Here is a 19155-nt window from a genome sequence, read left to right as displayed (position 1 = left end):
AATGCCTTTAAACTAAGACTAAATTAGTGCTACAAGAAAAATGCATAATTTACAGTGAGAATATTACAGAAATGAAGTTGTATAATTTTGAGAAAAAGCTGGGGAAAAAAATTGTAACATAATACGATATTTTTTCTTTAATTTATTTTATTACCACTTGTAATGTTATGCCTTTATACGTCATAATTTTAGAGACGAAAGATTCACCCTTAAAACTGCAGAAGTCATAGCCAAATAACGCATTATTGGTGAAAATTACCCAATTTGGGATTATTTATTTTAAACCCATATAGTGTTATTTTTAAGGTGCATGTAAAGACCAAACAAGTGCAGTGACTGAACAACTGTTTATTTTCATAATACTGTACAGTTTTACAGTTTGGGGACGGGGTTTGGGGGGGTATTTATATATTGCTCATAGTCATAATATTATGACTTGAAACTTGCAACATCACAATTCCCTCGTGATTTTAGAATGTTTTTACAGGTGTTTTCATTACAGTGTGGCTCTAATCGTGTGAGAGTGATACTTATTATATTATCCCATTATTACTATTATAACCTTAACCCTGTGAAAAGATGCAACCCACTCGGCAAAATAAAATAAAATAATGAAAATAAAATACATTATTAACTGTACAGGCAATACTGTATTAGTTGAAGTGCATATTAGCTTATGACAAAACAAAACACCCCCAATGTTTGTGTCTATAACTCTACGTCTGTACAAATGAGACCCCAAATTTCCCCATGGAAAATTTCCGGCATAATTCCAGAACCGTACCTGACAATTTTCCGGCCTCTTTGCTAAACGAATGTAATTTAATTATTCCTGCACGCTCTTCCCTGTGAGGGGTGGAAACATTAGGAGCAGGAAATTGCAGATGAAAAGACACACACAGGAGTTGGGGGGGAAGTAGCTTGTGTTTATGTTTTTTTTTTTGGGCAGAGGAGAGAATAATATGGAGGCAAAATTGTGAAAATAATCGCGAAAAAGAAGGGCGAGGGGGGGGGGGGGGGGGGGGGGCTATGTATTGATTTTTGGTGGAGCCGGGGAAAGAAAAGAGAGGGAATAAAGAAGTGCTCTTTGGCCGATGTGTCCAAATGAAGTCTCACGGGAGGCTCTTAATGGTGGGGGTAGGGGGGGTTGGGGTTCAGGGGGGCGAGAGGGTGGGGGTTGACGGGGGCAGGTGCCTACCCCTGACTAAGGCACGGAGCTGCCCTTAGGCTAGGGCTAATGGTATTGGCTGAGCTTGCTTTAAGCAGGCTCCTTTCCTAATGGCGGCGTACGAGCGTGCCACAGGACGGACAGCTATTGATTGGCTCAAATGCTCTCCACTTGACAACAAGTCCAAAAAGTCCCTCAAGCATATACAATCATCTTGCCGCCAAACATGTCACACGCACACAAAAAAAGGTGATTAAAAAACACGCGCACACACAAGGCCGGGGGGGCTGCTCACACTCATTAAAAGTGTACAAAATGAACATTTTGTTTGTGTTGTTGATCAGTAAAAAATAATCTCGAGTGGTGTAATTTATAAAAAATAGAGCATAGAGTAATAACGTAATTCAGTTAAATGTAAAAGACAGAAATGCTGCAATCCAATTCAATGTGCTGCTCCTTCTGGTGTACCTGCCCTCGGCCACCAGGGGGCAGTATAATGTAAGTCAAGCAGACACAAAGGAAAAAAAAAAAGACGAATTCAGTGGGTGGGCCCCCGCATATTATGGAGTGCTTAGATGGACACCACCAGTGCAAAAAAGGCATGAGCTGATATTATATTAGATTCTGATGAAATATTACACAATCATAATCCTAAAATTACAGCAAATTAAAAAAAAAAAATGGGTAAATACAAACTGCATTTCCTCCCTCCCCATCTTTGGAACAGAAGAACTAAATACCATGTTAATGATTAAAAAAAATAAAAATAAAAAAAGTTTAACATTTTTCTTCCATTTTAATTTCTCTTAGTAAATCACACTTCCCGTCACATTTTTTTTAGAACAAGCTACTCATTTTGACCTTGGGGCTAACTAGTACCCAACAGTCAAAGAGGATCCATTTTATTTTATTTTTTAAAGTAACAATACACATTATTCAACAGATCCTCCTCCGTGCATAATTGCTCACCCACTCCTCTCCTCTCGCTGAGAAGGAGGAAAAGCCGATCATCTTGTCCCCTCAAAAAAAATAAAAGGAAGAGCTCATGAGCATTGACAGCCATTGTTAGTGTTTGGGTCGTTGACAGAGAAGTTTGCCCATTTTCTGAATGATCATGTGGTGCGACCAAAAAGAAATAACCAAATTGGGACTTTTATTTTGAAATACATTTGCCTCTAAAACTGTGACTGTCAATGTTAGCATGTCGCTAAAGCAAAAGACAGTAGACCTGAATGTGGCACAATTTGGTATTACAACTCATACATTTGGACTTTCCTTTTTTTTTTTTTTTTTTTTTTTAAACTATAAAAAGAAAAACAGCTGCTTAAAAAACTGCAACACAGTTGCGGTGGCAAAGGGGTTAACTCTATTTGATCCAGTGTGAAATTGACACTTTGCATTCATGAATACGAGCGAGGGTGCCAGTCCAAAGGTGCTCTCCTTTCCCACCCCGGTGAGCACAGTCAAGCGGTGTGACACATGCCGAGGATTGTCTTTTCAAAAAGGTGCAGTGTTGGGAGAACAATGCCATATATTTGCTTTGTTGTCATGCCCCGCCTTCCCGCAACACACACACACACACACACACACACACGAAAAAAAGAAAAAAAAAATGCTGTGTACAAGATTTTCTCTTATTCACAAGGGGCGCTTTTCTCGACCGCTCCAGGCATCTGCTTTGATTGCGTAACTCCCCGGGGAGCAACAACACAAAACAAAAATACTGACTGAATTCAGACTTATAATATAGCGAACAAATAACATAGCAGCTCCACTCTTCAAAACACACACAAAAAAAGACGACATAGTTCGAGCAAGAAAAGGAATTGGGGAGTAAATTCACAGTTGAAAGCTGGAGAGTGTGCAGGAGCAGAAAGGCAACACGCTGGAAACTATCAAATCAAGTCAGAATGTTGGAAGGTTACCAGAAAAAAAAAAAAAAAAAAAAGAATATTATAAGAAATATGTTGCAAATTTCAACAAAAGTTGCACAAAACTATCAGTATTTTGAGAAATAAATGTCATATTTATATAAAGAAAAAATATCTAAAGAAAGAATATATTCTAGAATATAACAAAAGAGTTTTCTAAAAATAAATACAAATAATACGACAAATAGAAAAAGTATAACTAAATAGTAAAATTATGAGGGGAAAAAGTGTAATTAAAGTTATTTTGTTCCCAAAAAGTAAAAAAAATAAAATAAATCATAGTTGTAATTTAAACCAATTAATAAATTACTAATTTTATGGCAGCAACATTCTAATATTATAATAAAAATGCCATAATGTTACAAAAAAAAAACCCATCAAAATCAGGAGGGGAAAAAGTTGAAATATTATGAGAACAAAAGCCAATATAAACACATTAATATATATATTTTTTAAATAAAGTCCTATGATAATAAAAAGGGAATGTTACTACAAAAAAACTACAATATTTCACATTTTTATTCAGACAAAAATATCATGTTAGAAGAAAAGTCTATAATTTTGCAAGTATGAAGTCGTAAATGTAACAATAAAATACTAAAAGGAAAACGTAATTTTTATATTGAAAAAAATTCTGAAAATTGCATATTACAAGAACAACCATAAATGTAAAATCATTGGTGAACTAAAAGCTAATTAACTATTATATATATATATATATATATATATATATATAAATTAACAGAAAAAAAGTCACAATTTAGTGGAAAGAAATGTGTTAACAATATTGGACTTCAACTTAAAGAGGAAGTCAAGTCAAAAATATTTCTTTATAATATGTTATTTGTGCCTCCCCTAGATGAATGACAAGATTGTGATTAATATTTCGTTTGTAGAATATGAGTTAAGCCAAAAAATCCACTTGTTTTTATCCACCTCAGCGGACGGCCATTTTGCCACTTGTTGTCAAATGACATCACAGTTGCTCAAGTGCTCAAACTATGACCGATCATCTGTTGTGGCCATGTGACGTTCGCAAGGACAATTTTGGACTTGACTTCCCATTTAACTTCATCTCTGCGCTTTGTTTGACTTTAGACGCACGTTTTCCCGACATATGTTGCTCAACTTCCCAAATGTCCGCCTTTCGGGAACGTTTGACATTGTCTTCTGCGCCCAAAACGTGAAAGGAATCGTTTGCTTATGCGGCGGTAATAAAACAAGCGCTCCCCGACGTCATCTGCTGCTTTGTCAAGTGTAGCACGACCCTTCAGCGCAAAGTAAACAACATCAACCCAATCAAAGTGAAATTCAATGACAGCTCCTTCCTCTCCCATATTTTTTTTTTCCCTGGCATCCAAACTGGCAAAACAAAAAAAAAAGCTCGCGCTCGGTGTGTTTTTCCTTTCTTTTCGATTAAATGCTCTTTCTGCGGCTGTTTGTGCTCTACAGTTGGAGTGCGCTACATCGCTACTTTCTTCTCTACAGGGGCCCCTGGGCTCCCCAAGCAATAGGAGTAAATTAGAGTGCACCTGTTCCAGCTCCAAGATAAGCCATCTCCAGAGGATTTCCTCTGAGTAAAATGAAGTGAGTGAAGAATAAACAGAATATCACAGCATTACTCCGCCAAGGTGAAGTCGGCTGCTGCTCTGGGGACACCGGCTTGCTAGTTTTTTCTTTTTTTTTTCTCCCTTGCACACAACAAACTATCCTGTGTAAACCTCTGCATGTGAGACTGCAGGAATGTTGTTGTTTTTTTTTTTGGCTGTACAAAAGTAAAAGTAAAAAGTAGTCAGATACATGTTCTCCCGACTGGATGTCCACTCACAGCCTTGACTCGAAAAGTTCTTGTTGTTGCTTGGCCTGCTGTGGCTCGCCTTGTACTCTTTACTCGCTTCGACTATGTTTCCAGAGACTTTGAGAAAAAAACATGTAGTATTAATAATGCATTTTATTATCATTTTCTGGCAGCTCGGCGTACTAGCGTTAGCATGTCCATTTCACACATTCTGAGATTTTGGGTTTTGAATCTCAGCTGCAGCACTTCATGTGTGAAGACAAACATTAACATTTATGGAGATTGTCCGTGTATCCGTTGAGTAAATGACGAGTCACATGACCGTGACAATGTTTTTTTTTTTACGGGACCTTTGGAAAGGATTGCTTCGGTTTATCCGGTATAATTTTTGAAGTGGTGGAATATTGGTGGTCTAATAGATAATTTAAAGCATGTTATATATATATATATATATATATATATATATTTGGGGTGTGAATTGCCTAGTACCTGACGATTCGATTCGTATCACGATTCACAGGTCACGATTCGATTCGATACCGATTAATCCCGATACGAATTTATAAGTCGATTGTTGCGATTTTTTTTCATTCAAATTTAGAAAATACTAATCAGTAAACTTGTACAGTCTAAGATTTGTATGAAAATGTATTATTTATTTATCTGAAATTTCAGTCTTATAGAGGTTGTAATCTGTTTCATGTTTGAACAGCATTAAAATAAAATATTAAGGCTTAATGTTCCGTTCATATAACATTCTTCCATGCTCAAGGTGTGAATCCTAACCCGAAGTCAGACGTTTTGTTGAATATTTTTCCATTAAAAATGGAAGTTTAAAAATCGATTCACTCACACACACACACAAAAAAAAAAAGGCAATGATGATAAGACGTTGAATCGGTAAGACTAACGAATGAACAATTATGAGCTCTTAAAAAAATAAAATTAAAAAAAAAATCGATTTCTTTTTATTGAATCGATTCGAGAATCGCGCGATGTAGTATCGTAATATATATATATATATATATATATATATATATATTAGGGGTGTTTAAAAATCGATTCGGCGATATATCGCGATACTACATCGCGCGATTCTCGAATCGATTCAATAAAAAAAAAATCGTTTTTTTTTTTTTTTTTTTTTTTAAGAGCTCAGAATTCAACGTCTTATCATCATTGCCTTTTTTTTGTTTTTTGTGTGTGTGTGAATCGATTTTTAAACTTCCATTTCTAATGGAAAAATATTCAACAAAACGTCTGACTTCGGGTTAGGATTCACACCTTGAGCATGGAAGAATGTTATATGAACGGAACATTAAGCCATAATATTTTATTTTAATGCTGTTCAAACATGAAACAGATTACAACCTCTATAAGACTGAAATTTCAGATAAATAAATAATACATTTTCATATAAATCTTACACTCTACAAGCTTACTGATTAGTATTTTCTAAATTTGAATGAAAAAAAATCGCAACAATCGACTTATAAATTCGTATCGGGATTAATCGGTATCAAATCGAATCGTGACCTGTGAATCGTGATACGAATCGAATCGTCAGGTACTAGGCAATTCACACCCCTAATATATATATATATATATACACACACATACATGAATTTACCTACATGGAGATTTTTTTTTTTTTTACCGAACTCCAAACTCTCGCTGGTTTTTGTAAGGTCAATTAAATAAATACATAAATAAATGAATAAATAAAAAAGAATAATAAATCACAGGCTAATTTGCGAGCACATGCCAAGAAAACGGTAGCTTTAAAATGGTCAAAAGGAAAAGTTGTTAATGATTTATCACGTACAGAAGTTTCTTTTGTTATTTAAGCATGCAGTCACTTGCAAATAAAAATTCTCATTGGCGCATTCTAAGCCATTTTTACACTCTACATCATACCATCAGACTAATGAGGTTGATTTTGAAGCTAGCTCGTTCTTTGGCACCGGGATGCTCCAAGACGGCGCAGACAAACAGGTCTGAGAGGTGAAAATCTGTTGATTGTGTTTGCGAGCAGCATATTACACGATTCATTTTGGTAGGCCACCGCTAGCTTTGTTGTTTTAATGGCCTTTTTCACAGCAGTCATGTTGACACAGTAAAACAGTAAATAGGACACATACCGTTAGAAGGATTAGTATGGTGGATCTGTATCCCTTTAGATGTCGGAACAGTTTTTCTAAGATGGATATTTATTGGAAATGAAGTCCGACAAAACATGGTTTCAAAGGGGACCAACAGAGGGGAAAGAATAAAAACAACAATAACATTACATAGTAGTTGGATTTTATCCATATTAGGACTGGGAAGGCAGTGCAAGACCCAGTGAGGAAAGGACGTGAGACATAGAACAGGATGCGGCTTAGGACAGAACAAATTCTTTTTCCACACAAATCACTGAAACGTCCACTTCTGATAATGGCCAAACATTTGTGGAAGTTTTTAATCTTAAATAGCAAATAGGACAGGACGGCACAGGACAGGTGCCACCAGCCAGGTTTTGGATTTTACCAAAAGACTTGGGAGCCAGCGATACACCCGATGAGCAAGGGACATTACAAGTAGCAAATTGGACAGACTGGGACAGAACAGGACAAGGAAGGTGGGCCAGATATATTTTACCCTGTGAGAAAGGGATGCAGAGAATAGGACAGGACAGATTGGAACAGATCAAGGGGTCAGGGCGAGGAGTTGGATGTTGTACTGTAGATGCAGACTGGGAAGGCAGTGGTAAGGATGGGACATAGCGAGTAGAAAACAGGACAGGACGGAACAGGACAGGAGTAGTGAGCCGGGCAGTGCAATCGTTGTCCAGTGCTACGTGTTGCCAATCCTACCTGTGAGAAAAAGTAGATTTTCATTTAACTTAATAGAGACGTGGAGCACAGGACTGAGTACATTTTAGCGTTTGCTGTTTTCGGGTGAAATTAAAAAAATAAGGTGGACTTAATTTGACTTTTTCTTAATCTAAATTTGTCCAATTTGCTCATAATTTTTCATAAATAGGGCACGTTGACTGTCTTAAAACAAGAAGCCCTTGAACGCCAAAAAAGTTTTCAGAAAATTCCGCCTGCACTCTAGCGAGACGTCTACCGTGACATTCCAGTTAAATGTGGTCACACAAAAGTCCATAACGGAGAATGTCCAAACATTTGTGTCTAATCAAGATGCGGAATAAAAAGTTGCCGTCCACGCCGCATGACCGTCTCCTTGCGTGCTTTTTCTTCTTCTTTGAGGAAATAAAAGCGCTCACCTCAGTGTGAGGCCCAAAGACCGCTGACCGGAGTTGACTTGAATTCAAAACTCCCTCCGTCGGTTGTCACATGAAAGCGTCGGGTAATTAGAGAGGAGGAAAAAAAATTGTAATTCTTTGTCCATTTGATCATCTTTCAGATTTGGTCTCCTGTCTGTTCAAATGTGCCGCTCCCCTACTATTAGCACCCCGCTCCCCGTCGCACCGACAGTCTGTTTTTAGCCTCTTTGTTCCCCCAACAACGCATTATCATTATTGCGGCTAATTGCATGCCGCTTGCCGTTCGAGAAGCGGGGACGGGGCCTTTCCGTCGCTGCTAATTGCCATCGGCGTGGGGGGCACGATCTACCGGCCGGACGAGCCTCAAACGTGAGTTGCGGCGTCGCGCGAGGGGAGGCGGAAAAGGGGTGAGCCAAAGGCGGGCTTGCCGCGGCGGCGGCGGTGGCATGGGCGGGCCGCGTTAGATGGAGGTCAGCGGGAGTGGAGGACCCTGAAGATTACAGTCGGCCAGCCGCGACCCCTCTCTGACAGGATCTGAGCCCGCCCTCCCAGCAGAGGCGGACCCTCGCGTCGGGCCAAGCCGCCCATTAGCCAGGCTAATAATGTTCACAGGCTCGGTGCTAGCTGCGAATCAAAGCCGGCGTGCTAGTTAATATGCTCCGAAATGACCGGAGAGGGTCTTTAAATGATTCTTAATAAGACAGTAGCGCTGTGAAGGAACCTTCATCTTAATATTTCTGCTTTTATTACCTTTTTTTATTGTCTTTGTTTATTAAAGAAGCGTAAAGCAAGACGGGTGCTCATTTGACACGCACATTTGTGTGCACTGTTGATGTAAAAGTGTGGTGGACCTTTCAGAGTCTAGAAGACTTGTGGCGAAGTTGGATTCATTTTTGAATGAATCAGAATTCAAATGTTTCTTTTTGAATTAGCTTTGTTTATTAAACGTAGCTCTATTTCATCAGTATTTGTTCGTTGCTAACCAGGTATTGAAAAGGAACTTGAATTTGTTCGTGATTTGTCAGTATTGGAACATTTTTTTTGTTTCACTCTAAAATTGCCACATTTGTATATCATTCTTCTAATAGGTACTAAGAAGTATGGTGGCCTTTAATGGTTTAAAAGGCTTTTTTGGTAATCTTGAATGGGTTTGTTGTTTATTAGTTTCAGAATATGTGATGAAATGAGAAGTATGGTGGCCTTGAAGGGCCAAAAGGCTTTTGCGTAAGTTGTTTTTCGGTGTTTTTTTTTTCCTTTTTTAAGATATCTTTGTTTGGAGCGTAAAAAGTGAGATGTATATGATTCTTAGGAGAGTCACTTTGTTAAGGAACCTTTACCTTAATATTTAAAATTTTATGATTTTAATTATTATTAGTTATGAAAGCAGTTTTACGCCACAGAATCAACTTCCAACTTCAAAGTTCCATTGTACTAAAAAAACAAAACAAAAAAAAACTTTTGGTAAAACTGTGCTTTCTCGGCAGGCTAATAAATACCACCTTTATTACCTTCAAAGGTATTTGCCGTTAAACTATTACGTGCATATATTTTTATTATCTTGATTTAGTCTGACTCTAAAACTACCAGATTTGCACGCACTCCAATAGTTTCCCCTCAATCCCACTGGGAATTTTACACCACAATATCGACTTCAAAAAGTTTAATCCCACTCCTTGAAGGCGACGCAATTTTAGACGTAACCGGCGACAAAGCCTACATGGCCACCAATGGAAGATGATGGCTTGCATTGCCATGAAAAATAATACACACTGTAGATACTTCACATTGGTGACTTGTTCAAAAGACCAAACGAAAGGAAATGGTGTCATTATTCCGTGAAGCCGACGACTACATCTCGAACAAACCGCATGTGAGACGACGAGAATGAGAAGCAAGAAGAAGAAGAAGAAGAAGAAGAAGAAGAAGAAGAAGAAGAAGGGCCTATTTCCACAACACAAACACACTTCCGGGCCCTTTAGCGAGCTCTACTCGCATAACTTTTGAGACGTATCCATCAAAACTCAGCTGTATTCATTCATATTTAACACCTCCTCCTTTCCCCGCCGCTTTAACGCTGTTCTTTCTCGATCAAAGCCGCGCACAACAGGAAGCTTCCCTGCCAGCCCCAAGAAAAAGCAGAAGAAGCGAGGCCTACTGTACACGCTGAAAAAACTTCACTCAAACACTCGATGATGCTTTTTCTGATCACCAAAATGTACCAAATACCTTCTAGTAGCAGCAATATGACTCTTTAGATGATTGATTGAAGTCTTTGTTAGATTCGGGAGGGGTTGGCGGTGGTGTGCGGCGCCATCATGTTCGCTGCAAGTGATGGAATGGATGAGGAGGCGGTCGCTTGGCATGAAAAGCTCAAGAGTGACACCATGTGGTAGCAAACAGAATGGAGTGGACTTGACAAAGTAGTAGCTCAACTCTTCTATTTTTTCCAAGTAATTAAAATTTCCCCTCTAACAACAAGTTGCGAAGACGTACAGTAGCACCTTCCCAAGTCTCTTGAAGACCTCCGCGACATTTGAGACGCTCTCTGAAGATGACTTTGCCTTCGACGATGTGAGTCGCCTGAGGGAATGTAGTAAGACCCACACCCGGCCGCCATTGATATGCGGCGGGCTCGACACCTCCTGGGGAAAATTATCATTCCGTCCGTAACGGGAGCCACAACAAGCACCTGGAAAATGACTTTATTACGCGCCGCACTTCAATAAAACTTTGTGATATGACCCGTTGGAAAGTAGGTTAGGCAGATGAGAGGATGCAGAGCTGATTGACAGCTTGGCTAATGTGGCCTTGGATGGGGCAAATGTTGTCCAAAGGCACAAAAAAATAAATACATTAAATTAAATTGAAAAAATAAACGCCTGTTACAAGAATAAAGTTGGAATATTGCAATGTGAAAACTTCAGTTCATGAATCTGTTGGCAAATTAGCACAAATAACTATGGCAAAGATCGTTTTTAAACAAAGTCATAGTAAATTTAGAGTACGAGTCAGTAATATTCTGGTTTGAGATTGTGATCAACAAAACGCTCATGCAAAATATAGTCATGAGAATAAAAAAAAGTCAACTGTTAGGAGAGAAAAGTCAACTTTATGAGAATAAAAAATAAAGAGAAAAAAAAGTTGGAATTGGGAAAATATAGCTTACTGCAGTACCAAGATTAGAATAAATAAGAAAGATAAAAAGCTGTAACTTTAAGAGAATGACGCAAAGAATGAATAAAAGAAAAGTCATAAATAAATGTGAAGATTGACATCTAAATGAAAATTAAACGCCTTGCCCTCAACAAAAACAATGTTGTGAACACATAAAACAGATGGCTGACAACGAGCAATCTTTTGTCAACATTTCAACCGTAACTTCACAATAAAAGTCCGTTCTATATTACGACATCAATTTATTTGCTTTTTAAAATTTCATTTTATTATTTATTTATTTAGTTGCATTTTGGGGGGGGGGGGAAGAGTGTGGCAGAACCCTTTTTTTTGTGGAAAATTACCATTGGAGGGTTATTTAATTTCATAAAAATTTTTTTTTTATTTTGATACTTTTCTAATGGCTGTTAATTCTATGCTGATTTACATTAGACGTGAGCTGGCCCAGTCCCTTTCAACCCATAAATAGCTGGGGTACACTATATCAGTTACTTGGAGTAAATTGTTGAACCTGTTGGACCTTGACAAAAAAAAATAAAAATAAACTTCAATTTTTTTATTGTGTAGAAACGTTGTCGTAAAAACACAAGAAAAACAAGTTTTACCTTATAGAATAATGAAAAGAACGATCTGAAAAAAAATACCACCTTTAAACGTGTCAAACAGCACTAAAAAGAAAAAAATGAACGCCTCGCCCTTCATAAACGGAATTCCCTTTGAGCGAGGACACGCAACAATGGGCCATTCTCCGCTTCCTGGTCCCTTTTCCATCGCCGTCCGCCAATGGACGTGACCTCGGCGCGGGCGAACAATGGGGGCAAGCCCGGACGCGTTTGGCTTGCCGCCACCTCGCGCTTTGTTGTTATATTTAAGGATGACACGCTAGCCCGCCATTGTCTTCGCCGCGATTATTCCCCGCCGCCGTTTTTTTTGGCCCCAGTTGTGGCTCTTTGATGAAAAAGGTCGCCCGCTCAATTGGAAAACAGTCATTAAAATGCGCTGGGTAGTATTCACCAGTGTGCTTTGCGGGGGCGGGGGCGGGGGGTGGGTTGGGGGTGGTGGGGGGGGGACCAACTCAACTGAGCTGGTTAATCAAAAGTTAATTATATAATTTTCATGCAGATGAGGGGGAACATTCAAATGAATCCCAGCCCTACAATCATTAGAAAAAATAAATAAAGAAAAGGCGGGTCTAAAACGCCGTAAAATGTTCAGGGACCGCCAGGCTGTAAACAATATGAAGTTTAATTTGAGGTAAACAAAGTGAATATCCACCAGGGGGGTCCGGGCGAAGGAGAAAGTGAGGTTAAATCAAATTTGGAAACACAGATAGCGGCAGGTTTTTGTTTGCGTCCTGTCGCTACGTGCAATTAAACAGAACCTTGAAAAGAATGTCGGGCTTATCTGTAAACAGGAATTAACCTCTCATACGTGCGCCAAATTGCAATCTGAAAAAAAAAAAGCTGGATTTTTTTTTTTTTTTTTAAATTACCTTTTCGAAAAGTCTCATTGTGAACCTGAATGGAAAAGCCCTGGACATCGTTTTCTGCCGTAACTTTGTCAAAGAAGTTTCTATGCAAATCACAGCATGAATATGAAAAGCAGGTCGAATACGTTACGAAAGAGCAAACGTATTGTTCTTGGAAGTGCAATGGAAAGTGTCTTAATTCCTCCGGCTTCTTTTTTTCCCTCCTTAACGTCGACTTTTCCCAGTAGCGTCGCCAGTTCATCGGTGCGCCTTTACGACAAAGAATGGCGGCCCCCTCGTGCACCGGCCGATTAGCGCGGGGGCTCCGCTCCGTCTGTGGGGGTTTTGCCGCCGAATGAGTTCTCTTGCGCATGCCCCCCTGCCGATACGCTTCCTCTCCCGATATGAAAGTTCCCCGTTTTTGTAATGAAGCCCGGCAATTTGCTCGACGGGGAGCACGGGAGGGGTTAAGGGAAAAGGGGATTCGGGGAAGTTACGCTTGGTTTATAAAAGAGCCGTCGAGGGGAGTTCGACCAGTAGTTCAGCACGAGATTTGAGTCGAAAATCAAATGGAAAATAAGTCGTTTACTGGCGATTCACATACATGCTAATATTTTTTTCAACTTAACCCGTAGTTTACCGGTTTGACGGTTTACCGTGGTTTTAAAAAGTGTTAAAAAAAAAAAAACGCTGGCAATGAGCTCAGGTGACATCTAAGCAGGGCACATTATGATTGGCTGCTACCAAAGGTGAGTAAACAAGCCGCCTTAGCGAGGGGAGAGGTTGAGCAGTTGCGCAAGAATTTAATAAGTTGCAATAAGACAAAAAGTATGCAGAAGTTGGATATATATTGTATTTTTATAAGAAAAGTCACAGGTCTCTAAGAAAAAATATACTTCTACAAAAAAAAAAAAAAAGTGGAGGGAAAAAAGTAGTAATAAGACTACAAATAACTTACTATGTTCTGAAAATGCGATATTTTGCCACGGAATTTCAATATAACACAAGAATAGAAGAACGATAGTATGACTATTTTAAAATTATTTTTGTAACTCAACTTACCCCCGTGATATTATGATTTCATTTATCCAACATTTCGTCTTCACTTCCATAACATTTGGAGTTTTTCCTCAGAAAAAAACACTATTTATGCTTGTTACGTCCAACTTTTCGGAAATACCCGACTGCCCTGCTAAAATTACTACCACTTCTCGAAATTATTATTTGTATCCATTCTAGGGATACTTGACTCATTCGGTCATTTTCAGCAGTAATAAGTTAATATTTTGCCTGGATTATTTGCCATTTACCATATTCCACTGTTTTCTGGGTTTGGTCATGTGACGTTAACTGAGCTATGATTGGTCATTAACCGTTACCTCAGCACGTATGATGTCATCAGTTGACAGCAAGTGGCAAAATGTGGTTTTAAAAGGTATTACTTGATACCTTGAGATATATATATATATATATATATATATATACATATATCATAACACCGTCATAATTATTTTTTTTTAATTATGTAAAAATTGCACTTCTAAAAAGTATTTCCTGTATTTTAAATGAATCTATGCAATACAAGTTTGACTTTTTGAACGGAATTTTCCACAATATTCAAATTTATAATATTCAAATGTACAAGCCCGCAAAATACATTCCTTTTCTACTATTTACGCTTATTTTTTTGCGCGAAAACCTGCTACATTCGACAAAGAAGCGACTCGTTCCGCGTGTACGCGTTAACTTTGGCACAGAGTTCATACGGTGTGAACGACAAGGGAACGTGTCCAAGTGTAACACGTGGAGTGATGTCACTGATTTGTGATAAATTGTCTTAATCAGCAGCTGCTGTCACGCTAGCATCACCGCCGTCACGGATTCGTCATGCTTGTCGGTCGCGGCTGCTTGACAAAAAAAAAAAAAGAAAAAAAAAAAAGCAATTTCATCCACTTAAGAGGTGTCAAAGGTTGTTTTTTTTCCCCCCCTTCTTTTTATTATTACACGCTCGCAATGAACACATGACAGTCAGGTCTCGCTTTCGCAACTCAAATTGAATAAATAAGTTGATGAGGCTTCAAAAAGAGTTTATTACAATTTCACATGATTTGAATGCCACAGACATGCCTATCAATGACACTGGTGCAATAAATGTGTTGCCCTCGGGGGGGGGGGGATCCATCTCTGCGGTAGATAATCATGTAAATTGTCTCTTTTCCCCTCTTTTCATTTATACGAGAACCTTTTCTTTCGCTCAAAATGATGGGAATCATCATCATCCATCTGCAGAGATTGGAATGAGACCTCTTTAATATTTCATTTAATTTGTCGTAAGCACTTCAAACGGAGCATATTTGCAGAAGCGGAAGTCAATGTTGGGGGGGTGGGGGTGTTGGGGGCTACGCATATATTTAACCATGCACAAAAAAAAGAGACAAGGAAAAAAATGACATTTAAAAAACAAGGTAATTGAGCATTTTGTATGGTGTCGCAGCTGCTCGAGGAGCACAGCGACGCAACTCTGCTGCGGTGTACATTAATATTGCACAATTGAGGGAGACATCCGCCATCAATTATGTATAATAAACACTTACTACATTGTATGGTCGACGTCTCTCATGGGTTCGGGCACTCGCCTCTTCGGGAAGAGACACCACGCCCCCCGTACCCATCATCTAAGTGCAATGCAAGAGGAAAGGAGACAATTTTTCAACCTCAGTATGAAGAAAATGGAAAAATAAATAAATAAAATAAATTATATACATAAAAAAAAAATTAGTTAAATAAAAAAATGAAAAAGATTATAAAATAGAATAATTATAATTCAATAATAAATAGGAAAGCAAAAAAAAAGAAAATAATTACAAAGAATAAAAAAAGAATCAAAAAATTAAAAAGTACTACATTGAAATGAATTACGAAAGAGAAAAAATATATAAAAGTTCATAAAAGAAATAAAAATATATAAAAAATAAACAATGAAAAATACCCCAAAACAAGAACATAAAAAAATAAAATAAAAAATAAATAAAATATAAAAACAATAAATAAAACAAATTGAAAATTTTACCAAATTGCAAAAAATATTGGAAAAAAATATTCTATATCGTTCCATGTAATAAAGAAAACATGATCAGTAGAAGATCTTATTGAAAAAATGTACAAATATCCTAAAGTACCTAAAAGATGAAATATAAACATATATTTAAAAATGTCAAGTAAAATATAAAAAAATGAAATTAATTCTAAATAAACAAAATTGAATAAATGTAATTGTATTTTTTAGTTAATGATAAAATAAAATGTAACAATTGAAAAAAATAAATAAAAACAAGAATACACACCCATCTATCCAATCTAAAACGGCTTATCCTCCATTATCTAAAAGCCAAACAAACCCCCCCAAAATTGTATTTTTTTAAATAACAAATAAAATATATATTTTTATGAAAAACAAAAAAATGAGCTGTAAATAAAAAATAATAAAATAAAAAAAGGATTTAATATTCATAATAAACTAAAAGTGACCTGTTCCACTCACCCTTATGGTGGCCTCCAGCTCGCCCACACTTCTCTTGCCGCCTGGCAGCCACCCGTACGACCAGTGCTGGCCCGACGCCGCCTGCAGCAGCAAGGCCAACAACAACACGCGCACCACCGCTTTGCAACTGGCCTCCATCGCAGCTGCCCAACTTTCTGCATGGAAACGGTCAACAATGTCACATCATCAGCGATGGTTGCAAATACCGAGCGCACCCAAGCCACTCACCTCTGCATTAGCCTCGTTAGCATGTGGCGCACCGAGAAAGAAGCTTTTATTTTATAGGTGTCAGGTTATAATCCCCTTTCTCTGCAGGTGTGACACATTCACACGCTAATGGTACACTCGACGCCGCTAATGGAGGCGCCTAAGTGCTCGAGAGCGTCGTCGCCGTGAGGATTGAAGCGGCATGAGACCTGCAATATATTTGTGTGCATGTGCACCTGTTGGGAACAAGACAAACAGCGCAGACATTTCTCTCCCATGTATTATTTATTTGAATCAACTTGGTACAAGAGACTCCAAAAAGGCAGAAAGTTCCATGGCAGCCACTTTTTTTTTTTTTTTTTTTGGAGCAGCTTACAAGGCCTCAAAGCTATTACAATTATCGTTGACTTCAAACGAAAGCACTCGAATAAAGCTTCGTGACGACCACAACGCACAAAATGACTTACCTAGAAAAGTTCTTCCGAGCTTACTTCGCGTTAAATGTAAGCAGGAGTCTTAAAAATACTGTATAGATTTTTTTTTTTTTTTTTTGCAGAAAGGCTGAGCATTCCCTGTTTCATTAGACGCGAAACAAAAATGTACTACACAACAGACCGACTCTCAAATCTGTTCGTGAGCACTTCTTTGCCGAAAGAATCCATTCACCTCGCAGGTGTAGCATGTAAAGATGCTGATCAACCGCATGATGCAGTCATTTTTGTTCACCAAGGTACACGTTCTTGTGACAAGTGAACTCCATTTTGATTACGTGTAAGGGAAAGTATACGGTAGTAGTATTAGTCGTAGCTTCATGCACTTTCAATTAACTGTCGGTTCTCATTTGTGTACTTTTGTGCAAAACATGGCCAACCGTTGAGATACTGCAAGTCTTGATGTCAAATTGTCTGACCCTTTTCCAAGACAATAAACAAATACAATATGTATTTCCCCCCCCCCCCCCCACAACACTATCTAATGAGTATGAGAGGTGGATGGATTATATCGGCAAAAGAGAAGCGCTCACTAAAATTTAGACAGATTACAGAATGTATTTAAGAGAAATGGACAGTTTGTATACATAGGAAAAAAATAATTGGATTTAAAAATGGAAGTAAAAGCAAAAGTGTTATATTCATACTTGCAATTATTGTCAAAATGTGGAAAAATGCAGCTAAATCTTTCGTATGAGCAAAACCCTTATTTGTCCGTTATCAAGCACGTCCGTCATAAATAATATTCACTAAATTATTCAGCAACAACATTATACATATTACATAGTTGCTTAACTATTAAACTTCTGATTTAAAAGCAGTAAAAGTTCAAAATGTCTTCTGGTTGTCGTTAAAAACTAAACACGTCACTCGGTGACAAATATTTCACGATTAGAAGTGTTTTTCAGAGCCTCTAATCAAACATGCATGCCGGGGAAATGGCAAGCCTGTTTAAAAAGGGAAAAAAGCGGAATATGATACTTGGCAGCCAGAGGGGGAAAAAAAAAAAAAAACACGTATGAATGACATGTTTTTCTCGACGTGATTAGACATTATTTTCAATATGGGTTAATGGCATTTTGCAGTGTCGGGCACCCAAGCACTAAGTAACATGGCCACGGGCAAGAGAAGAAAGTTGGCCACGTTGAATCAAATGACAACAGACAGCGGCCGCTAACTTATTCATACCAGACCAAGTGAAGACTTTTTACCGACAGAATCGAATGCGCGTTACGTTATTTGACATTAGAAAGAAGGTCCTTAATGTGACTTTTTGAATGTTGACCCTTCAAACACATTGCAATGTGTTTGCAGCAAAGAGAAAATATACATGCGTGTGTCAAGAAAAGGCATTGTGGCTAATAGAGAGTAAAGCAGAAAGAGTTCAGAATGCTTTTCGTTATGGATTAATTTTAGGTAGGAAGTGAGCAATTCAATGCTGACAAATACAGGTGCGGATCAATCAATTTGAATATCATCCCAAAAAAATCATCTTAGAACATTTATATATATATATATATATATATATATATATATATATATATATATATATATATATATATATATATATATAAAATTATGTAAAAATTGCACTTCTAAAAAGTATTTCCTGTATTTTAAATGAATCTATGCAATACGCGTTTCACCTTTTGAACTGAATTTTCTTCAATATTCAAATTTACTGAGCTACACCTGCACACAGAGGTGCCTTGAGATCCAAGTCCATTTTATTTTTATTTTTTTACGTGACCATGATCGTAACCTACGGAAGCGTAGAGCTGCCAATGTGGAGTAAACATTTTTGGTTGGCAAGTATGTTCGAACATACTCGCAAATACGTTCCAACATACTCGCAAATACGGTCAAACATACTCGCAAATACGTTCGAACATTCTCGCAAATATGTTCCACCATACTCGCAAATACGTTCGAACATTCTCGCAAATATGTTCCACCATACTCGCAAATACGTTCCAACATACTCGCAAATACGGTCAAACATACTCGCAAATACGTTCGAACATACTCGCAAATACGTTCGAACATACTCGTAAATACGTTCGAACATACTCGCAAATACGTTCCAACATACTCATAAATACGTTC

The 19155-nt window shown here is 37.9% G+C and overlaps 2 protein-coding genes across 16 annotated transcripts in view; both read right to left on the bottom strand.

Moving 5' to 3' along the window:
- Nucleotides 1–10524, bottom strand: part of LOC144001411 (uncharacterized) — a 127215-nt gene extending 116691 nt beyond the window's left edge. For 12 of the 15 annotated variants that reach the window (XM_077495705.1, XM_077495707.1, XM_077495708.1 and 9 more), the window contains exon 1: nt 10395–10491. The gene's annotated coding sequence lies outside the window, so the exon portion shown is untranslated. Of the gene's footprint in view, nt 1–10394 lie in introns of all 15 variants that reach the window. The other 3 variants (XM_077495694.1, XM_077495695.1, XM_077495699.1) reach the window with 2 other exon arrangements.
- Nucleotides 10525–14956: 4432 nt separating this feature from the next.
- gnrh3 (gonadotropin-releasing hormone 3) lies at nt 14957–19055 on the bottom strand. The gene is made up of 4 exons (XM_077495719.1): nt 16580–19055; nt 16352–16506; nt 15405–15485; nt 14957–15093 (listed from the first exon to the last, which is right to left on the bottom strand). Exons 2-4 carry the CDS (start codon nt 16487–16489, stop codon nt 15037–15039), a joined length of 276 nt encoding a protein of 91 aa, XP_077351845.1. The 5' UTR covers nt 16490–16506; nt 16580–19055; the 3' UTR covers nt 14957–15036.
- Between the last annotated feature and the right edge of the window lie 100 nt (nt 19056–19155).

The sequence above is a fragment of the Festucalex cinctus genome, chromosome 14 (genome assembly GCF_051991245.1).
Source record: "Festucalex cinctus isolate MCC-2025b chromosome 14, RoL_Fcin_1.0, whole genome shotgun sequence".
Taxonomy (NCBI): domain Eukaryota; kingdom Metazoa; phylum Chordata; class Actinopteri; order Syngnathiformes; family Syngnathidae; genus Festucalex; species Festucalex cinctus.
The sequence above is the reverse complement of the archived record's forward strand: the minus strand, read 5'-3'. Positions and strand labels throughout refer to the sequence as shown.